The sequence below is a fragment of the Phacochoerus africanus genome, chromosome 10, assembly GCF_016906955.1.
Source record: "Phacochoerus africanus isolate WHEZ1 chromosome 10, ROS_Pafr_v1, whole genome shotgun sequence".
NCBI classification, from domain to species: domain Eukaryota; kingdom Metazoa; phylum Chordata; class Mammalia; order Artiodactyla; family Suidae; genus Phacochoerus; species Phacochoerus africanus.
In genome coordinates this window covers 104,798,031-104,815,475 of record NC_062553.1, presented here as the reverse complement: position 1 = coordinate 104,815,475, position 17,445 = coordinate 104,798,031, and the positions used below count along the sequence as shown (strand labels likewise).

The 17,445-nt window shown below is 36.9% G+C and overlaps 1 protein-coding gene across 2 annotated transcripts in view; it reads left to right on the top strand.

Annotated features, from left to right (window-relative positions):
• Positions 1–2,214: 2,214 nt before the first annotated feature.
• Positions 2,215–17,445, top strand: part of SYNPO2 (synaptopodin 2) — a 166,583-nt gene continuing 151,352 nt past the window's right edge. Inside the window, exon 1 of one of the 2 annotated variants that reach the window (XM_047798909.1) lies at positions 2,215–2,508. In XM_047798909.1, coding sequence (XP_047654865.1) covers positions 2,404–2,508 — 105 coding nt within the window. In that variant the 5' untranslated portion in view covers positions 2,215–2,403. The remainder of the gene's footprint in view (positions 2,509–17,445) is intronic. The other variant, XM_047798908.1, reaches the window with a different exon arrangement.

The window sequence follows — 17,445 nt, the reverse complement described above, 5'->3', positions numbered from 1 at the left end:
CCAGTTCCACCTTCCAGCATCACATTTACATTTAAGTCAGGGTCGAAGGGAACCATGTATAAGAGAAAGGTAATGGCTTAGTCAATTATCCTGCGATGGGGAACCTAGAAGGAGAAGATAGGATTTGGGGGAGAAATAATGAACTTGATTTTGAATATACTGAGCTTTAGGTTTCTGTGAGCTAGTCGCATAGAAAGAAGTTTAATAAGCAGTTGGATATGCTGGCTTGGAGTTAAGGAAAGGGATCTGGAATTGAGGGGTGGAGATTAAATTCCCTGGGGTAAATGACAGAACCCATAGAAAGGGAGTAAGGTGAGAAGAGGACCAGGACATAGCCCTGGCACAGAACACCAGGATTTAATGGATTAATTGAAGCCAAGAACTGTTTAAAGCAAGAGAGGAATGGTTAGTGAGGCAAGAGGAGAGCCAAGAGCATGTTGTATCCTGGATGCCTCAAGAGAAAACAGTTTAAGGAGAACATGGTCAATAATATCAAAGGCTACACAAGAGAAAGACAGTAATAAGATACTGAGAACTTTTCCTTTTGTGGGAACAGAAGCTAAATTGGAGTGGGTGAAGACAAGAGACAGGAGAAAGCAGAAAGAATAAATGTAAAAAGTTCTTTTGTTTTCAGAGTTTATATTTACGATGTCACTTGTAAAATTCTTTTTTTAAGGAAAGATTTTTGGTAAAGTCAATTCACCTTTCTGAAGAGAATCAAATTCAGAGTGAGAGTCTGGTCCCCATGACCCTCAAAGGATCTCTTCTGGTGCTAAGAGTCTCTGATTACGGATCTTTCTTACTCTAGTGATGAGACACAAATAAAATCCCATGACATGTTTGGGTTCTGGAAGCAGGACTGTGTAACTGATCATTGTCTAATGCTTCCCAATACTAAAACAGGGAAAGTGTCTGGTAGTCACTGGTCTAGTGCCACAAACTAACTTTCCCAGGCTCTTCTTTATTTAGCTTGTTTTTATGTGGATGAATGTCATGGAAAATAAAAGTATTATGGGAAAATAAAAATGTTCCATTTGTACATTTAGTAGGATGTATTCAGATTTAAAACATTAAAATGTTTTGGACCACATATAAAATCAACTTTTATATTGGACCACCCCGACTCAGAACACATAACGGAAGAACTATAAAAGAAATTTGTCCATGACATAGCATGCAGTTGGCTGACCATGAAGATTTAAGAAGTTTTCTTCTTGTTAAGGAAGAAAGAAAATGAAACATTACTTAAATTAAAAATATTCCAGGAGTTCCCGTTGTGGTGCAGTGGTTAACGAATCCGACTAGGAACCATGAGGTTGCAGGTTCGGTCCCTGCCCTTGGTCAGTGGGTTAACCATCCGTCGTTGCCATGAGCTGTGGTGTAGGTTGCAGACGCGGCTCGGATCCCGCGTTGCTGTGGCTCTGGCGTAGGCCGGAGGCTACAGCTCCGATTCGACCCCTAGCCTGGGAACCTCCGTATGCCGCGGGAGCGGCCCAAGAAATAGCAAAGAGACAAAAAATAATAATAATTATTATTATTATAATTAAAAATAAATAAAAAATAAAATAAAATATTCCAAACCGTGCAATTGGATATAGTTATAAGAATGCAGTTTCCAGGGGTAAATCCTTCCTCCCTCTTTTTGTCTCTCTTCTCTTTCTTCTGAACTATAAACACACCAGTTCAGAAAAGTACATTTCAGAGTAAAAGGGATTTTTTTTTTCTTTTAAATAAATGTTTTGCTTTCTTTTATTTTCTCTTCTTATGGGATTAGTTCTGCAGGTTGCAAACAGTAAAAGCTAAGAAAATGAATAATTTAATCCATTTTAACTCCCCTTGTCTGTTTCAATCATCAGTGTGGTAATTCTCAAAACATTTATTTGAGAGAATCTAATCCTCTCGTAGTTGAGTTCTCAGAACTCATATTTTACGATGTCACTCGTGGCCTGCAGCTTAAAACCTTCATGCGTCCTCTACTATTTATAGAAATATTAAATGGAAGTTTTCCCATTATTCTTTCTTTTAAGGGCTGGGATTTAATCAGGAAGAACTAGAGAACTTTTGGTTCCCCCACCCAGCCCCGCATCTTGCTCAAAATGGGGACCTTTTCTTACGTGTGAGGCTCTTTCGGTTCCCTGAAGGTGGGCCGAGCAAAGGAGCGTGACGCAAGAGTGGGTTGCGTCCTCGATGCTTCTAGCGCCTCTACCGCCTTGTCAGTGATCCCATTAGCGGCGCAAACTCGCAGCAGCTGCGACCCGGCCAGCGGCGGCGGCTGCAGCCCAGTCTCTGTGCGCCCCAGTACTGGTCCTGGGCGGGACCCCGGAGCTGAGTGCACAGCCTCAACCGCACGCAGACTTCGTCTGTCCTTTCAAGCTCTTCATGCTACCCAACTAAAAGAAGAAAATGGGCACGGGGGATTTTATCTGCATTTCCATGACCGGCGGGGCGCCCTGGGGGTTCAGATTGCAAGGTGGCAAAGAGCAGCAGCAGCCCTTACAAGTTGCTAAGGTAGGATCACCGGGCTGGGAAGGAAGGAATGAAAGCAACCTGTTGGGTTTTTCTGGCTCTGATTCAGCAGTCTATATTTAAGCTTGATTTTGATGCTGATTGAATTCTTCTAGGATGTGGGTTTGGTTTTTCTTTTCTTTTTTTTTCCCAAACAAATGAACAAAAGAAACAAACCAACCTTTGGAGAGTAACATAGGATGTATGTAATAAACCAGTCGTTAATAGGGGGTAAGAAGGGTGCTGTAATTGTCAGCTGAAGAAAAGCCTAGTTAATCAGCTTCTACAGCAATCAGCAAGATACTTGGGAAAGTTTCTTCTAGGCAATATTAGAATATACAGTTGAGTTATTGTTTCATGTCACTTTACTTGGCCGGGCAGAGGAGAAATGCCCAGCTCAGCATAACCAATTAGCTTGGCTATTTGGGGACTCTTATAAAGTATTGGTAGTGATATTCATTATACAACATTCATGGGAAGGCTCATTTGGAACAATAATTTAAAAAACATGATGGAGAGGTCATAAAATCTATTTGAAAGAATACTCTTTTAAGGATTTGGCTAGTAGATAGAAAAATTCAAGTACTTTCTTCCATCATGTGTACTCTTCTGGCTAATATGCTCAAAATAAAATTCAAAGGCACTGGGAATACACTGTAACTTAGAGGTAACCTTGAGATGTATCTACTAATGATTTTAACTATTTTAGATATTTTTACTTCCATTAGCTTGTGTGTTTCTTAGCTTAATATATTTACCAGTTTGCTTGTGGGGATCTGACATTATCTAATTGTGATTCAGTTAAAACAAGTCTTAAAATGCATGAAAATAAGGCTTTTACTTTCTTTTAATACTAAATTGAAGTACTATATGAAAGAACATGTTTGATTAATTTCCTATTTTATACTTACCTTAAAAATGGATCTAGATCTTTATGAAATATATGGACTCCTAACCTTTGTAGTTATTCTTTCCTTTTGGCTTATTCCTTTTTTTACTGTTCACTGTGAAGACAGGAGTTTCTTTGAAATTTTCTGCACCCAGAAAACCCTTTCATAATGTGATGGTGGAATCCTGCCACCTAGTGAAAATTTCAAACATCAAGCATGAAGCATAAAACAGGAGATGAAAAGCAGAAATTTTTAGAACTAGAAAATTTCTCAGCGATCACCAGTTCAATCTGCTAATTTTAGATGAGCAAAGAACCCAGAGAAGTTAAGTACCTTGCCTCAGGTCTTCGGCTTGGAACTGGCAGAGTGATTAAAGGGTACAGAAAGCTGGTTTTTCACTGCATTTCTTTAGGAGTCAGTGGCAGGCAACATCAGACAAAATATTAATGCCTAATTCAGTGTATGTAGAATTCAGGAGACTGAAGTGGATTTGTCCTGGGTCTAGAATAGCAGTTGGCTGACTCCTGTTACTGAGATTTGGGTTCTAATTCCAGCTCTGATCTAACTTGCAGCTAGGCCTGAGACCAATCACCCTCCCTGACTCATCTGATGCGTGTGTGTGTGTGTGTGTGTGTGTGTGTGTGTGTGTGTGTGAAAGAGAGAGATGATTATCTATAGTTTTTTCTGCGTTAAAAATGATTAGAGTCTTCTAAAGAAGATAAAATTTCTAAACGACAATGGCAACGTCCACTTTTCTTGGTCTTCCCCCCCCCTTAATTAACACTTATTATATTATGTTCTTATGCTAGCGTTATTTGTTCTAGAAAACCCTTGGAAAAGTGTTTGTCACTTTCTGTGTTGTCAAGGCCATGGCCTTACTGAGATGGCTGTTTTTCATTTATAACATTGTCAACTCAGTTCCAATAAAGGTCTCTCATTGAGTTCACGGTAAATGTATGTTGCTTGGCATAGACTCTCCTCTTCTAAAGACTGGTGAAAACCCATTAGAGCCAGGTTACCTCCAAGTAGGAGGATGTGAAGGAAAAAGACAGAAAAGCTGGATAGGGGATGGCTGCCAGCAAGTAAAATGCTCATAGTTTTGAAGAAAATGAAAAGGAATAATTTGGGAATTGAAAGTATTTTCAAAAAAAAAAAGAAAGAGAATTTCAGACAGTGCTTGAATCATGTCCCTTAAAATGGGTATGCTACAAAGCAGTTCTATGGATAATAATACTTTTTTTGGGGCTTGTAAATATCCAGTGTTTAGATTTTCAGTAGTTCCATATTGAATGACAATCTAGAAAGCTTAAATAGCAAAAGAAAAACTAGTCTAATATTATTAAGAATGATCAGAAATTTAATAGCTTTCTAATTCCCAATAAATATCCTTCTAGTGACATGTTTAGTAGTTTTTGAAAGATGTTAATGTTTTCAGTATTTAGCTGGCTGAACTGTAGGAGAGCCCCAAATTTTAAATACCACTAACAGAAATATTAATAATAATAATTTTCATTGACATTGAAGCTCAAGGCCATAAAATTGTTTTGTTTTCAAGATAAATTGAATTTTTAAAAGGCCCATATAGTCAATAACATCACCCTGGTTTTTAAATGTTTATGTTCTAAATACATGTGATGGGAAGCAAACATTTCTAATACAGAGTCATAAAATAGTACTCTGCAAGGTATATTTCCAAGAGATCACCCACAGAAACGAAATTATCCAGACAGAATTACAGCACAAAACCCCATTGTGTGTGTGTGTGCAGATGTTCTTATAAAAAGTAGGTTAGCACTTTTACTTTACAAAACTCTTTTTTTGGAACATGTACTTAAATGGCTATGTTTCTGGACATACTCTTGGAAAATTACTTTGGAAAATCTCCACGTAAAGAAATGGGGAGAAATTTTTGTTTTACAAACTGATCTTATGAACAATTCAAATATAACTCACATTTTGAAAATAATGAAAAGTGTTTAGACTGTTTATCCTTTCCATGTTTTAATATTTAGAAAAGCTTTCTTCAAAAGTATAGATCACTATGGTACTTATTAAAATAAATTTTAATTCAAAGTTTCAAATAACTATTAAAATTGAGATGACACGTTACAATCATCCGTTTATGAGGCAGAGGTGGATTTACTGATTCTCATCTATTATTGTATATCCTCTCTTTAAAAGTTTGTATAAAAATGTATTTAGGCAAAGCACATTCAAATAATATTCTTATCCTTGGGGCCATCAATGAGATTTCTAAAATGTTTCAAATAGAATAAATCAAGAAACTTAGTTATTTCTAAAGGGAAAAATAGGCAAGATATTGTGAATTCAAATATGCATATTTCAGGATAAATGCTCCCTACTTCGTATGGAAAGCTAGGAACATCTTTCTTAGTAACCATGACTGATCACTTCATTTTTTAAATGATTTTTTTAGCATTTTCTGGAAATTCTAAAAACAGCTATGCCTATAGAAGTCCATGTATGCTAGCTAAAGCTAGTGAGCAAATGTTATATAAAATTCTTATTTTGGGAGTTACCGTCATGGCTCAGCGGTTAACAAACCTGACTGGCATCCATGAGGACACAGGTTTGATCCCTGGCTTCGCTCAGTGGGTCCTGCATTGCTGTGGCCCTGGCGTAGGCTGGCAGCTACAGCTCCGATTAGACCCCTAGCCGGGGAACCTCCTTATGCCGTCAATGCAGCCCTAAAAAGAGACAAAGAAAAAAAAATTTTTTTTATTTTGGAATTGCATATTTTAAGACATCACTGTTTGTTGAAAGACAAGAGATAAAATAATGACCATGACTATGTATGAACTTTGCCATTATCTAGACATAGTCCATATGTAACTCACATTTATCAGGCCCTTGTCATGGCCAGGAAATGTTCCAGGTGCATCCCTGGTAGGGTGTCTTCCTTGCCCATGCAGTTGCTGGCCTGCCTAGTGCCTGTATGAACCGTGGGTTAGGGGATAAGGAGAGGCAGGTGGCAGAATAGAACTGGAGGAAGATGCAGGAGGAGAGAAGGAAAAAGAGAAACAGTGAGAATGAATAGAAACTTGTCCATGTGGTAAGGCAGGGATCCTTGCATTTCCTGTGGATGAATGACCATCCCAGAAAGTCATTGGCGGGACTTCAACCATCTTGCTGGGCCAACCTGGAAAGGCCAAGGTTTTAGCCAGGGACTGGCCAGAGCAAGCTGGCATCTTGAGAAACTACTGGGGGCTTGGAAGGAATAGAGAAGTATTGGGCAGGAACCCTATTTCCATGAAGGGTGAAGCCCTCCAAAGCTCCCAGAAGAAACCACACAAGTGTCCCAGCATTTGGACACCACCTACAGAGAGGACAGTGATGGCCACTCAGGAGTAACCAGAGAAGCACAACAACCAACCAAGAGAGAAATGCTACCTCTTTCAGTTATAAATACAGAGATCTACCTTCCTCCTTCTTCTCCCATCTCCCTCCCAGCCTTCAACCTGGGAGGAGCAGGCGGGAGGCAAGTAAGGAACAGACAGTACTCTCCTCCCCATGCCAAGCCCTGGAGCCACAAGCCAGCCATGGCGCTCAGGGAGGGAGCTTACAGTCAGATGATAGATCAAAGCTGTAATTGGACTAGACTGTTTTAATAACTAAAAGCCACCAGAAATGCATGAGATCTAACCAAAATATTAAGGGAGGGATTTGTCTTTATAGTAGTTGAAAATGCTCACTGGAAAAAAATAAAAGTTTCACATTTAAACCAAATGACACTCCTTAAAAACATCAGTTCCATCACACAGGTTAATAGTATCAATCACCTGTACTTGTTATATATATGTTAGCTTGAACATTTATCACCATTTCATAAGATTTCCATTGATGATCATGTTGAAGCTATCATTTCTAGCGAGGATGAATGAAAATCTGGCTTTGGGCTTAATAAGAGACACAAACTACTGCTTTTTCGTTTTCTTCTTCTTTTGTTGAATGCGAGTCGGTACTTTAATAACCTGAGATGCTTTTTGATACTACGCAGATGCCTACTTTTGATTAGTCTAAAGAGGTATTTCTGGAACATTACTATTAGAGGGTAGAACTCTCAGGTTAGAAGTAATTAAGTACTCTGAACTTTTATTGGCTATTAAACTAAGGTGATTTTTTTTTAATGAAAGCATATTGCCAGTATGTAATATCATTGTGACATATACATTATACCTAACTGGATAATATTTGCATATTTTTCATGGTAATTGTTTTAAAAGATTAACTTCCAAAAATCATTTACCTCCATTAGTTAATATGTTCAAGAATATAAATTTATATATTTATCTAAAAATACTTCATGTGTGTATATCTTACACTCGTCTAAGTGTATTACCATATATTATCTCATTTGATACTGGTGGGGTAGACAAAGTTTTATTACTCTCAGTTTATAGATGAAGAAACTAATTCTGAAAAAAATTTGCAAAAAAATTATACAAAACAGACTAAAGTCAAATATAATTATTTCCCTCTATCAGGACATCATGCAGTCTCTGCGTCAGCCTGGACAAGAGAACAGGCTGTCATTTAGTAATGATTTGCAATGATCTCAATACAGAATTGTATCAAGTAGAATGTCACCACTCTAAGACTTAATCCTTAAAAACGTTTGTAATGATTTCTTCTTATAATGGACCAGAGGAAAAAGATTACAGGAAACACAGCTCTAAGCTAATGTTCCATGAGAGACAAGATTGGAAAGGGAACTGGTTTACTTGCAAATAAACCTGAAAAATATATGGACTCCGCAATGTTTACTGTGTCTGTTCTAACAGATTTGTGATAAAACCAAATGCCATGAGGTTTTTGTAAATGGAAAATTCCTGCATCAGCTTCATTAAACAATATGAAAGAGTAAAACAACTTCGTGAAGTTAAAATCTCATCTGAAAAACAAAAATAGCATTTATTCTCTGGGGGTATTTCATTGTTTGACCACCTCAGTGAAAGCATATTTATAGTATTTAATTACTTTAGGCACTTTATTTGTCTGAAATATTTACCATTCTTTACTTATTTTTAAGAAACAGAGATGGCCAGATTCTCAATAAACTGTATCTTGAAAGTCTTTGTGAGATCCATTGACATGTGGTGGATCATTAGCGATAGTAGATAGTTTGGTATCATGATGGTCTGGGTGTAGTTTTTCTTAACTAGCATATAAATCTAGTGTGTTTCAGATAAAGTACTAAAAAATGTGGTGGATTTACTATTTGAAACATTATACATGAAAGAGTGTCACTTGATTATGCAACAAATAGTTTTCCTATCCATTGGTTTTTGGTTTTTACAATCCTACTCACCCAAGACTAGCTTTTTCATTTTTATTTGGAAGTGGTATGGGCATTGCACTGATAAAAAAAAAAAAAAAAAAATGCAGTGGATGAGTTTTCCTGAACAGAACTATGGGTTTATGTTCTATCTGATCCTACCCTAGGCAATACGCCTTCCTTTATTAAAACTTACCGGCTTGAATTTCACCATTTTAGGACACAGATTATTTTTTTCCAGAAGAAATCTATAATAATGATCTAAGCATCATTTTCCTAAAAACATCTTATTGCCTTTAACAGTACCTTCTGGAGACAATTTTAAGAAACTCGTATTCATATTTATGTGGTGCCAGGCACTTCTGTAATCACTCTTTAAATAAGAGAACCCTGTGAGGTTACCTTATTTAAGATTTCCAATACAGAGGTTGAAAGTGGTGACGTGACTCCCTTGGGTCACACAGATAGGTAGGGCCAGAAATAAGGTTCACCCACTTTGGCTTCATTGTTTGTCTTCTAAGGTTCTATACCCAACACTTTTGGGTTTAGTATAGTTTGAACAACTAGTTAAGAGGGAAAGAAGGACCTAAACAGACTATGGTGGGAAGATTTTTGTGGTCCTGGAAACCAAACCTATTTTTTCTATTCTGACATTAAATATATTTTCACTGATTTAAATTAGCATCAAATCATTGTATTTGAAACTTTTATTTCTAGAATAATTTAGGAAATGAAATAGAAACAGACTAGAAATTTTCACTAGTCTGTCTTATGAAGGATAGATTAATTTTTTTTTCTTATCAGATTTCTCATGTCTTCTTAAAAATGTGACATGCTACTTTTTTGGAAGCTAAATTTTTCTAGCGTAGAAACATGTTTGTGAATTTTACCATGTAGTATAAGATATATTAAAGGGGTATAAAGCCAACGCATTGAGGTGGAAACTGGGTACTGACTTTACCTCCTCAATAGCTCACTCATTTCTTGCTCCTTCAACTCAGGCCCTCACTAGTTGTCTCTTAGATAACCACCTCAGCCTTTTAACTGTCTCCCTGCTTCAGGTTTCACATTCCTTGGGTTCATGCTACAGAGAGCTGCCAGAGAGATTTTCCTAAATCACCTGTTATACTACTGCTTAAAATACTTCAAAGTCTCTCCATCATAGTCATAAAATAACCATAACATTAAACAGAAATCTTCTGCACAGTTAAGAGCTTTATGAATTATTTTGTTCACAACAGTCTTAACTATCCTTTTTTTTTTTTTTTCGTCTTAGTTAAGGTCATACAGCACGTTCAGGCAAGTCCAGGACAGGGCCAGTTGGATGCCAAAGCATATTTTCTGAACAACCCCCTACACTCCCTCTATCACTGCAACATGTTTTATAGATTCCAGTATATATCAAATGTGCATTTTTATAAAATTAACCATATTGATGACATCTTGCAGCACTTTTGCACTATCTTCAATTTTTTTCACTTTACAAACTCACCTATAGATAATGCACTGAGTGAATTTTATGTGAGGTGTTTTATAACCTTATCCTAGAATCTTTTTTTTTTTTGTTAATCCCTGTTAAATCAACTACTTCATCAGTGGTTTTATTTATATTTTTACCATAAAACATTGACTTTTTTGAATTAAAGGATTCATTTACTTTGAGAACTTATCTCTATTATTTTTTCTTGTTAGCTCACCAAAGGAGTCTTTATTTCAGTATAGAAATAGAATCTAGAAAATACCATAGGCTGGGACATACCAGAAACATATATTCTTTTATCTAACTTTAGAATAAAAATCCTCCAACATGTAATTTGTTGTAATATTATTTCTTACAATTTCCTGGTTCCTTTTTTTTTTTTTTTACATCTTCAAATATTTGCTGTTAAAAAATACATCTTGGTTTACAGTCATATTATATTACTTTAACCATTTTAAAATGCATCCATGGGAAGTCCCCATTGTGGCACAGTAGTAATGAATCCTATCCATGAGGATGTGGGTTCAATCTCTGGCCTTGCTCAGTGGGTTAAGGACCCGGTATTGCTGTCAGCTGTGGTGAAGGTTGCGGACGTGAGTCGGATTCCATGTTGCTGTGGCTATGGCGTAGGCCGCCACCTGCAGACCCGATTCAACCCCTGGCCTGGGAACTTCCATATTCTGCTTATGTGGCCCTAAAACGCAAAAAAAAAAAAAAAATGTTTAAACAGTGCATCCATGAGGACCTTTCTAAACATTATCATTAAATTCTGTAATGTTTTAAATTGAGTATTTCCTGGCCTCAACCATTGTTAAAAAAACAAATTTGGAAGTTTTTCATGTAACAGAGGTTTGATTATTAAATCTTCTTAGATCAAACTATTTCACACTAACACTAGCTAATATCATAAATCACAATAAGGCAAAGTCCCTCTCTAACAACAGTAGATGTAAATCCATATTCCAAATAGTGGTCTTGGTAATTATGAGTATTCTACCTACTTGTCACATATGATTAAACAATGATAGTGTTTAATCTAGCTACATGGTTGATGAAGAGTTTCAGAAGGAATATAGAAGAGGGTGAGCTCTTTTTCTCTTGTACCTGAAAGGCAAGTGTTATCTTTAATCAATAGTTTCATTTCAGGAATGTTTTAAAACTTGTGTCATTTTGTGGGGGTTAAAACTAGATAACATGGAAATCAATTTAATCAAGCCTGTAAAACATAATATATAATCCTGCAACATGCTGAAAGGGAGTAACATGTGAGGAGGCTCCTCCCCCCCCCCCCCCCCACCCCCCCGCCCATCCCCTGCCACTGGGAAGCCCCTGTTCAGTGGGGTCACTCCAAGTACTATATAAAGTTCTCAACTGTCTAGACCAGGCTGGACTAGGTTACTGGTGTCAGTCCATAAATTAGATGAAACATTAATTAGTGCTTATTTCCTTCTCATTTTTTGGTTGAAAAGAAGTGTCCATGGGAGTTCCAGCTGGCTTGGCAGATATGTGGAGAAGCCTTCCTGGCACAGGGCACTACAAGAACAAGAGCCCTGGGACAGAAGCGTGCTTGGCACATTCAAGGAACCATAAAGACGCCGGTGTAGCTGGCACATATTTCCATGAGAAATTGCTATAAGTCCAGTTTTCCACAGTGATAAAGATGAAAAACTCTCTCAGTATACTGGGAACCCTGACCATGTGGTTATTTTCTTATCATTAAATGATTAACATGCTGGTCCTAGAGAACAACTCTGAGCTGTCATCTTCCTGTTTCTTCTTCATTCATTCCAGCTTTTTGTAACGTAGCAACCTATTGACCAGTCTTTAGAATACTTTATTTAAATGAATAATTACCACTACCTCTTATGTGTATGTTTGGTTAAAAATTATATCATCCTTTCCTCTTCCTCTGAAATTGATTCTCCCAGTGAGAGAAGAAGAATTTAAGGAGTATCAAAGAGAATTTGATACATAGATCCTGTTTATTTTAATTTCGATGTTAAGCCTAAAGCAAAGAAGAATTTTAGTATATTTTCTAGTGTGTCTTAATTCATTTCTCCTTCAGAAAAGAGATATCTGGAGTTTCCGTCATGGTGCAATGGAAACAAATCTGACTAGGACCCATGAGGTTGTGGGTTCAATCCTTGGCCTCACTCAGTGGGTTAAGGATCCGGTGTTGCAGTGAGCTGCAGTGTAGGTCACAGACGCAGCTTGGATCTGGCATTGCTGTGGCTCTGAAATAGGCTGGCAGCTGTAGCTCCAATTGGACCCCTAGCCTGGGAACCTCCATATGTGGTGGGTGAGGCCCTGAAAAGACAAAAGACAAAAAAAAAAGATGATCTTATTTAGATATTGTTTAGAAACTTACCCATTGGGGAAAAAAAGCATTTCAATAAAAGCATTTTAATGCTGGCTAGCACTCACTGTGTAGCTGTAAACACATTTTTCTGAGCCTCAGTTTCCTCATCTGTAAAATGGAATACTATGTAATGACGTTGTTTTTATAGATAAAAAATATCACCAGTTTTATAGGTGTGGAATCTGAAATCCAAGGAGTCAGTTAATAGTATATTTTGTTATATTTTTAAAAGTTTAATATAATACTTGACACATAGTAATCATGCAGTAAAGGAATCTGTCATTATTATTATTATTCTAATTGGAGGAGGAAAGTAAGTGTCTTCTACACAAACTTATTTTCTTCAGAAATTAAGAAAAGCAGTAATCCAACACCTTGTACTCCAGATAGTAAATGAAAGTTAAGAGCACAGAAGCCAAATAAATTATTTGTGATGATTCTTTTACCCAGGGCAATTCTTCTTTCTTTTTTTTTTCCCTTTTTTTATTTATTTTTTTATGATTTTTATTTTTTTCCATTATAGCTGGTTTAATTTTTCATTTTTGATAAAATGCAACATTTCACAAAATATTCAGTGTCAATTACTAATCAGGATGTCTTTGTTATGCAGTTTAATCAGTTTGAGGCTGTAAATTCTTAAGTTGTATACTTTACAAGGCCAAATAAAATGATTGTCCCTCTTAAAAATAGTACAGAATTTTAAAAGGAAAATGCCTCAAGCTATGAAGAATTAGTTGCCTGTAATTATGCTGAGCTCTGTTTAGAGCAAGTCAATTGATTCTTTCAATCATGTTAGCCTCTGTGCCGCAGTTTTCTCATTTATAAAATGGGGACAGTGTTAGCATATATCTCTAAAGATTGTTTTCAGGGTTTGAAATTGCACATGCAAATTCCTTAACACAGAGGAAACATTCAAGGAGTTTTAAAAATTACTACTTTTGTGGTTATTCTAATTTTATTTAACCAACCTTTATTACATTGAAGGTTATCTGCTATCTTCCATGAAATGCCTCCTGAGATCCAGATCTCTGTATCATAGGAGGGGAAGCTTCTGTAATTCTCAGGGCCTCTCCCTGTGAGATGGCATGTAATGACTTCAGAATGTGGCCTTATGCTCACTGGGTAAGCCATAGCCCTTTCATTGGAAACAGCATATGGAAATCATCACAAAGAAAAGGAATCATTTCAAGTGCTTTGAAAATATAAAAGAAAAATAAATCGTCCTCTGGTAAGTAAATATAGAACACTAATCTCCAATAGTCAGGAAAACTCTGTGCCAGGGCCTTTGGGAAAGGCTAATGAGCATTTCAGTCCCTCCCCCACCTCCACCCCCGCACTCTTGAGTGCACTCTTCTTCTAAATTAGAAATTATTACTATATAAGGCTGCTTTTTCTAAGTAAATGGTAATAGTTAAATTCTTGGTGTTTTTAGCTTTTCAAACAGTGGGCAGTCATTTTCATCAGTCAAGATCGAGCTGAAATGAAAAACAATTTGTGAAAGTCTTAGGCCGCGGCAGTCAGAGTCTCCAAAGAAGTCACCTTTATTTTTATTTCTTTCATGAAAAAAACAACATTTTCCGTTGGGCAGTGCTCAGCATGACTGATATTAGATTGAATTGTGGAAATATTAGATTACATGTATTGGCTGCTTCAGGGAGTCGAAACGCAGTGATCCATTTTCAGGTCTCCAATCTTTTGGCTGCCTGCCTGCCAGATGGGGAAATGTTGATCAGAGCAATTTCATCCAGAGGCAGAGTGCAGTCTGGGAGAGGAAGCTTATTGCTATCTGCTTCCTCCATGCCAAAGTGACCATATAGCTTCATGTTGAGTGACTTACCAAAGGTTTCCTGCAGCTGCAGGCATCAGGCTGAGAGTAGACACAAATTCAATTAAGGATCCCATTATGATATTTATTCTATTCTGTTCTTTATTACCTTCAACTATTCTTACCCTCTGCTTCTTTTTCTTATTTACAAAGAAAAATTCCTTCTTCTCTGTCTTCGCTGCCCCCATTCTCTAACTTCTCATTCTTTCATTATCTAGTTCTTTTTATGCCTCTTCTCCCCTGTAGCTTCCTGAGCAAATTGAGACACCTTATCTGCAGAAGAAAAGAGAACGATAGTGTGTGTGTATGAGAGAGAGAGTGCATGCGCAATAGAGAGTTTTGCATGTCTATCTTAATTGATTTTCATGTAAAGGTAATAACATGCTGAATTTTTCAATTCAGAGCTGAGATGAACTAGTATGGAGAATCATCTTCCAGAAGTGTATTTCACTCATAGAAACTCCTTTTCAAGGTTCTTAATGCCCTTTACCTCTTATCACTGTCTCTGGTCTGAGCAGCTTGCTTCTTCCTGGGAGGCTGTTATAATTTTCTCCTGAACATGACACGTTTATTCTTCTCCCAGATCTCTGTGATTTTGCCCATGAGCTTTTCCACAAAGGAATGTTTATTTCTCCAAGGAACATAGTATGTATGCAAGCAAGACTGCTATTTTTTACCTGATTGATTAACAAAGATTCTCCTTTTTCATTTAATAAAGGATAAAATTACCTTCAGTCAAAAACAAGTACTCATTGTTTTATCAGAAGCATTAAAGATAAATGTTTTGAGTGATAAGTATAGATGAGTTGAGGTTTAGAATCTGTATCAAAGGCATTTGGGCACCAGAGGATGATTCTACTGCAAGATTGAAGAAGACAGTGAAGGGCAGGGAGAAGGGGATGGGGATTTCAAGGGGCAGCACACCATGAAACGTGACCATCTTTCCTCAAGAAGTACTCACATTAGTATCAAACCAGAGCTCTTACTCAGGCCCTAGCATCCTGGAGCTAAGGCGGCAAAGGGTGACTTCAGACCCCAGTATGCCTTCCTATTTTGTACTTAAATATTACTGTTTTGATAGAACTAATGTTATGAAAAAGAGCTTGTTTTTCATTGGCATTTCTAGCTTAAAATTTTGCATTTTGCCACACTTATGTTGTCACCTTGCTTTTTGAAAGAAGGAGCCTAGCTCTTGGCATCGCCTAAATAGTGCCCTTCAAGGTGAATTACATAAATATACGTGTAACTAGGTACTTAAGTGAGCTATAAACTTATTGAAAGGTTGTCGAACAAATGAACGAATGAGTGAATGTACATGTTTTCTTCTTAAAATGAGAATGGCAAATACTGAAAAGTCCAATTTTGCTAAAGCTTTATCTGATGCTTTTTTAAATGAGCAAACTGTTTAAAGGGTAATCAGAGGAGTGATATATATGCATTATATGTGTGTGTACCTATTTTTATTTGATATTATGTAGTAAGCAGATGCCAATTCAAGAAGTTCAGCCAAAAGACCACTGATTGAACTGGGAATCAGGAGACCTAAATTCTAGGCATGGGTCTAACTTGATTTTACTCTGTGCTCTTAACTATATTATTAAAAGTATCTGGCTCTCAATTTCTCTATTTGTAAAAGGAAAGATTTAGAATACATAATTTTGAGTTTCCTTTTAGCTAGAGTCTATGTTAAATCAAGAAGATGATAGATGAAAGAAAACACCCATGAATGGTCATATTTTCTCTGTTAAGTTGGAAAAATAAAGCAGTATTTTCTGGAAAGGGCGATTCATTAGACCGCATTTTTATGAAACTTTTATTCTAATTTCTCCAAATCATCACTTGCTGGATTTATATGTTATAAAGAAAGAAATGAGTTAAAAAAAAAAAACTGAGGGGGAGGGAGTGGGAGGGATCGGGAGCTTGGGCTTATCAGACACAACTTAGAATAGATTTACAAGGAGATCCTGCTGAATAGCATTGAGAACTTTGTCTAGATACTCATGTTGCAACAGAAGAAAGGGTGGGGGAAAAAATATAATTGTAATGTATACATGTAAGGATAACCTGACCCCCTTGCTGTACAGTGGGAAAATAAAAAAAAAAACCCAGAAAACAAAAAAAAAACCTCTCAAAATGGGATCAATTTTGCCAGATTTTACTTTTTTTGATGCTGAAAATTGTACTGCAGTGAATTACTACTGAAATTCAGCATTTCCTAATGATTCTTTTTTTTTTTTTTTGGTAACTGCTTTATTCTTTCTCTTTCCCTATTATTTTTCTAATAGTTCCCTAGCATATACAAATATAATCGACATGTTTTAAAAATATTATTAAGGATTCATGGATTTAGATACAATTGATGTATCTAACTTCTTTACTTAAACTCCATCCGACATGATTCGCAGCCTTTAAGTTTTGTTTTCCTTGCCCTACTAGAAACACCCAGAGAGACAGTGGATAGAGATTATCTCATAGAGTAAAACCATTCATTCTGACTTGGCTGTTCCCATCTATGACATATCCTAATTTGATGGAGAAGAGGAAATGTGTTTGCTATTCTTCATCTATTCTTTAAACCCCTCTCATTTGGGTAAAATGTATCAAAAAGAAAAAAGAGACAGTCCTTGATAAACTTGGACTTGATTAGTTTAGATCCACATCTCAAAGTGTGGTATTTTTGTTGTTGTTGTTGTTGTTGTTGTTGTTGTTGTTGCTATTTCTTGGGCCGCTCCCGCAGCATATGGAGGTTCCCAGGCTAGGGGTCGAATCGGAGCCGTAGCCTCTGGCCTATGCCAGAGCCACAGCAACCCGGGATCCGAGCCGCGTCTGCAACCTACACCACAGCTCACGGCAACGCCGGATCCTTAACCCACTGAGCAAGGGCAGGGACCGAACCTGCAACCTCATGGTTCCTAGTCGGATTTGTTAACCACTGCACCACGACGGGAACTCCAAAGTGTGGTATTTTGAATCAAATCATGATTCTACCCCACAAATGCATTACAGTCTATATTTTTAAATGATTTTTATTTTTCCATTAGAGTTGGCTTAAAAAAATTAAAATAACTATAACTGAAAATGTCTTTTATT